The sequence below is a fragment of the Gavialis gangeticus genome, unplaced genomic scaffold (assembly GCF_001723915.1).
Source record: "Gavialis gangeticus isolate Ggan-Ray unplaced genomic scaffold, GavGan_comp1, whole genome shotgun sequence".
Classification (NCBI taxonomy): Eukaryota; Metazoa; Chordata; order Crocodylia; family Gavialidae; genus Gavialis; species Gavialis gangeticus.
Genome location: NW_017728995.1, coordinates 46,220,213 through 46,226,057, shown reverse-complemented (window position 1 = coordinate 46,226,057; position 5,845 = coordinate 46,220,213). Strand labels below are relative to the sequence as shown.

The 5,845-nt window shown below is 42.6% G+C and overlaps 1 protein-coding gene across 1 annotated transcript; it reads left to right on the top strand.

The window, feature by feature from the left end:
• Window positions 1-6: 6 nt before the first annotated feature.
• MRPL44 (mitochondrial ribosomal protein L44) lies at window positions 7-5,603 on the top strand. Its single transcript, XM_019503620.1, has 4 exons — window positions 7-77; window positions 977-1,445; window positions 3,318-3,496; window positions 4,368-5,603. The coding sequence occupies exons 2-4, from the start codon at window positions 1,005-1,007 to the stop codon at window positions 4,537-4,539; spliced, it is 792 nt and encodes a 263-aa protein (XP_019359165.1). The 5' UTR covers window positions 7-77; window positions 977-1,004; the 3' UTR covers window positions 4,540-5,603.
• Window positions 5,604-5,845: the final 242 nt, after the last annotated feature.

The following is a 5,845-nucleotide window of genomic DNA, read 5'->3' as shown; positions in this document are numbered from 1 at the left end:
CCGCCGCGGCGCGACAGCAAGCGCTGGGTCCGCGCCTACCTGGAGCAACAGCGCCTGCTCGCGCCGCCCGCGCGCCGGTAAGAGCCTCGCAGCCGCTGCCCCTCGGCCTTGCTCCCGGGCCTCGGCACGGCCGGCGGGGCGTGAGCGTCTGCTGAGGACGAGGGCGTGGTGGGGTTGCCCTGGAGTCTCCAGGGGTTAGACATAAATCTCCAGGAGGCTGCTGAGAGTCACCCGGGAGGGCACTGATAGGGCATTCATTGAAATCAATGTGAAAGTTTGTAAAATGTAACAGTAATGTGTATTTGCCTCCCTGACATAAAGTCTGCACACGGTAATCCAACCTGTGCTGAAACCTGCTGGAATAGATTCAAACAGAGCTGGCAAGCCTAGGGCGTGACTTGTGCCTACCTGTATGACGTGGACGTGACGTGACGTGACGTGACGTGACGTGTGGGTGCTCGTAGCGGAGCAGTCCATGCAGAAGTAGCCCCCGCCCCGGTTTGTAGCTCGTGGTCTGGGTTCTTCCTGGTGGAGGGAGGCCAAGGCCCGGTGAGCACCTCTGGGAGGCATGGGCAACTGGTTGTGCCTCCTGAGTCTGGGGGGATGCCCGCAGAAGCCGATGGCAGGGATGGGGCTGGCAAGCACCCACAGAAGCTGGCGTTGGCGGCAGGGAACAGCCCTGTCGGGGCAGGGCACGTGCCCCCCCTACCTATGCTGGGAAGGGCAGTGTGGCTGCTGCGCCCTGGCAGAAGAAGGGGTTGCCTCACGTGTCCTGGGTGCTGTAAGGAAAAGCAACTTTAAACCTGGCATGTACCACGGCACAACTCTCACCTGGCAAAACAGCTTGGGTGCATTTTCCCTGCTAACAAGCACTAACAAACATTTTCTAATCCAAGTGGGCAAGAGCAGCAGGTGACGACTCCCCCTTGAAACGCCCGTTCCCTTCCTGAGCTTGTTTTGTCTTTTGCGTTTGCAGCTCCGACAAGCCGAACTGGGATTATCACATGGAGATACAGGCTTTCAGCCACCGCTTGCACGAAAACTTCTCCTTGGAACTTCTCAAAACAGCCTTCGTTAATTCTTGCTACATTAACAGCGAGGAGATCAAACGCCAAAACCTTGGACTAGACAAAGAAGCGGTCGCCCTTAATCTCCAGGATAATCACAAGCTTTCAAAGCAAGGGCTGTCCTTTTCACGTTCTTACCTCATGCGGTGTTTTGAAGAGGCTTATCCGCAGTTGCCCCCTGCGGGGATATTGGCGCTTGTTGATTTTCTCACCAGCGAAGACCTTGTGTCTTATGTGGCCAAAAACCTGTCTATACAGGACTTAACACTTTGTGCAGAGTTTCCTGTCCCATCTGATGTGCTGCATCGGACTTTCTTTGCCGTAATAGGAGCATTGCTTAAAAGCAGCGGGCCCCAAAAAACAGGGATATTTGTCCAGGTAAGTTCTGCCTATTACAAGTGATGATATCACTTCCTTGGCACCTGTCCATAGCTACAGGGGTTCCAGTCACAAATGAGAACAACAGAGATAAATGTAAATACAAAAGCATCTTATCTACAATGCACAGAGGTCAGACGTTTGGAAAACACCTTTATTGCATGCTAGTATACAAGGAAATGCAAAGTAACATTACTTTTACATTACAAGAGTTAAGTCTTAAGTACCTATCTATATTAGCCTGTTGTTTTAGTGGACCTTTTTACTTTTGGCCTGATTGGAGATATTATTATATGTGAGACAGTGACTGCAAAGTATAATTTCTCTAACAATTTTGGTGGTCAGTATAGTTGACCAAGGTCATGAAACCATTCTAAGAAAGGTCATGCTTAAATATGTGACTTAATAATGTCCCACACATGAAAGTTTACATTAATTTGTTAGTGAGTATCTAATGTGAGAGTTGAACTAGTGGGAGTCAAGCTTCAGGTCTCTTGGTCTTAAAATGTTCCCAGTGCCCAAGAAAATATAGTAGGAGCTGACCTTTTTGGCTGGCATGCCACATATTAGTCCTACACGCTTGCTGAGTGCCACTCCAGTCTCCTGCTGCTGCCTGAACTGCTGCTTTGCTTTCTGCTCCTTGCCCAATCTACTGCTCTGCTTTCTGCTTCCTCTTCTATGTGCTGCTGTGCTGCCTGTCCCCTCCCTGGTCTGCCTTGTGCCACACACAGGCTGCCTGTGGCACATGTGCTGTAAGTTGGCCAGTACTGTGAAAACAAATGGTGACAAGAAAGCTTTCTTGGTAGCAGCTGTCCTTTCTTAACATAGTTGACATTTTTGTAAAACAAATAACATGAAATAATTAAAACCATATTTGTGATAGAAGACATCTGTAGGAAGAAGCATCTGTTAACCCATAAGAAGTCTCTTTCTATTTAGAAAATTCTCCTCCATTTCCAGGGGAATACCAGATTCATTCAAAATGTTTCTTAAACCTTCTAATGCACAACTAGTTTCTATTGGATTTTCTGCTACATAATCTTAAAATTAGCACATGTAGACTGTCATGCTTTACTGCAGAGCTAATTAGTCAATTCCTCCGTAGAGCACATGTGTAGATGCACCCAGTATAACCATCAGTAGGCTTGTGAAGGGGTGCTGAAATCTGATCTCACATCTGCAAGACCTGAGATTCTGAAATTCTATAAATGCTGTTTGCAAGAGAATGTAAAGGTAATGCAGTTCTTGTTTTGTTTCACTTTTTCCAAAGCAATTTACAAAACATTTTTTAATACTTGGTCCTAACAATTTGAATGCCTCAGAGGGGAGGTCTCCGTTGCAATTCTTGAACATCCCTAACAAGCCATAAGTAGCGTTTGCAGTTTTAATGTGAACTTTTATTTTCCAGTTGGCTTATCCCATTTCTTCTTTTTTAATTGGAAACTTTTGTATGACAACAAATTGTTTGTCTGACTGCTTAATTTTTTATCAAATAAAGAAGTAACAAGATAAGTGACTTTAAAGTACATAGTGCATCTCAGGCACAGAATGATCAAATAGAATTCAGATGGTATGCACAATTAGAAAATTGGAGTAGTAGTCTTATGATGCTGGTTCATAACTCTCTTCTATAGGAATTATAATGAGGATGTTGCATGTGCACACATCTTGGACGTGCTCTTCTCACCATCAAAATTACTGGGAGACTGTTATCACAAGAATCAACTTAAAGGGCTTGCTGCACAGAGCAGAGCCCACAGTGTTCTGTAAACTGCTTTTTACATCTTTCTTTGCTGTTGTCAGAAACAGTAGTAAGTCATTCTTTATCCTTCTTTCCAGTTGATTATAAAACTTCAATGTATTTTTGCATAGGACTTCTTAATTCCTCAGCTGATTGGAAAAGACCTGTTTGAGATCTGGAAAAATATAAATCCCATGGGCTTGCTGGTGGAGGAATTGGCCAAGAAGAATATTTCTGCGCCAGAACCAAGACTTACCAGGAAGTCAGGAGCCAGCACAGTTCTGCCTGTCTATTTTGTTGGGTTGTACTGGTTAGTGAATTCTTCACATTGTTGTTAAAATTGCTGTGCACAATAATTTGATAAGGGAGAAATTATGGGCTTTGTGTATATATACAATCAAATGTTGGAACCTTGGCAACATATTTAGAGTTGTAAAAATGCATAGTCATAATCCTGGTTTCAAGGAGGTTCTAACTTAGCACAGGTGCTTGAAGTGTACCATGAGTGAGTGCAGGTGCAGATTTGAGCTGGTATATGATTCTTGCAGCTACTGTTGAGCAGTTTTGGAAAGGAATGAGACCAAATCCTAAGCCTAGTGTGTTGCCTGGAGGAGAAATGGAAGGGATCTACAGGGAAGTAAATAGCAAACAGGAACTTTTAGGTTTACTTGGAATATTAGGAACCAGATTGTGGACCTTGTTTATCTAGGCAGGGGCTGGGGGAGGGTGGGGGGCAAATCCCAGATGACTCCATAAACAAGCTTTATAATACATCAGTCAACCCAGAAGGCATTTGAGTTCTAAGCATGGCCAATTCCTGTCCAGTGGCCCCATGATATAAATGGCATGGACCCCACCTGAAGCAACATGGGGGCTTGAGTATCCCTGTAAGCCCCATTCAAATGCTCTGGATTGGCTTGCACCACCCTTCTGGCATTATATGTCAAATGTAATTTTCATTAGCTTTTCAGAGCACATATTCATATGAACTGTATAGTTTGATATACTGTAACCCACACATACTGAGAGAGGGCAGGAAATTGCTGTCTTTATGTTGAAGTAGATAGCAAGCGGGGAGGTGGAATTTTTTGCACTATAAATCCATGTTGTTTATTTGCTAATTGAATTGTTGTTACATGTGCCAGACAGGCAGTTTTGTTTCACAGACTCCTCTTTTCTAGTGATAAGAAGATGATAGCTGAAGGTCCTGGTGAAACATTGTTGGCTGCAGAAGAAGAAGCTGCCCGCGTAGCTCTGCGGAAATTGTATGGGTACACAGAGAACAGGCGACCTTGGGACTACTCTAAGCCAAGACAAGACTTGGGAGCAGAAAAGGCCATTAGCAGCAACTAGCTGGCTGAAGCTACTTCAGCCTTCCTGTAAAATCCAGGTTTTTCATGTTGAATACCAACACATTTCAGAAAGCAAGTTTCAGCAGTTTAGCTTTTTGTTGCACAGTGTGTGCTTTGAAAACTCCAAACATTGCACATGTGGTTAAAATTTTCAAAACAAAATGCAATCTGTTTTTTCTATAAAATGACTGCTGTTTATACAGTGGCTTTGAGGGGAAAAATATATATCCTGTCAGTAACAAAGCAATGTTTTTGTCCTTGAATTCACACTAACTGTCTAAGTTTGTCCTTATTACCAAGGAGCTAACTCTTGTGAGACTGCATTCTAATCTGTGACTGGCCAGTTTTACTTTTCAGCAAGCTGTCTCCATAGTAAAGAGGAATTTGGACCTATTTTGAGGGTGTTTATTAACAAAACCAAAACTGAATTAAAAATACAACTGTAACATAAGATTTAGATCTGAATTAAGTTGTCCTTGAGCTCTGGTTAAATGCACATGAAATATGGTCAATCAGAATAACAGGCTGTAATGCTTCATTTGTGTGAATTGATGCTGTTAAGACCTTACCAGTTGGCTACTTGCTAATTTGAGGATTGACTGTTTATTTACCATTACTCTTGGTTTTTGGCCAATTTATATTCTTAATTAGGAAAGAAATGAATGACAGGGAGTTGGAAGGAAAGAGTTAAGGCATACTATTAAAGAGAATACATCAAATGTTGTCTTTTGTTGGTCTTGTCATTGTTAATAATAAGTTGACAGAAGATCCCCCATTTTACCAGTTTATATTTTCCTAATTTTTAGTTGGTCCATCCAGTATACTCAACCTTCTCTTTTTTTGTTTGGTTTGAACAGACTTATACCTTCACATTATTGGTTATGTGAAAGCTATATATTTCCCTTTTTTGATGCATACCAAAACAATGATAATTTAGCTCTGGATGCTGTCAACAATATGAAATAATTGTCCTGTTGAAGTTCATAATACAGTAGACATAAGGGAATTTATCTGAAAGTTTACATTTAAAAATTCAAAATCTTAATAAAAGATTGACATCCTGAATTAGTTTTAGTCTGTCTCTTTAATACTTTTAATATTAGTTGCAGTTTGGAAAGCGAGTGAGCAGGTATGAGGGAATTAACCAAAGATTGATTGTATGAAATGGAGGTTTTCAGCTCAAGACATGTGCTGGATGAGGCCTTGCCATCCTCCCCGGCCCTGCAAATTTACACTGCTGATGAAGGGTCCTGCATTGCGGACCCTAAAAAATTCTGGCTAAGGAACAGCATTGCACATTACTTTGC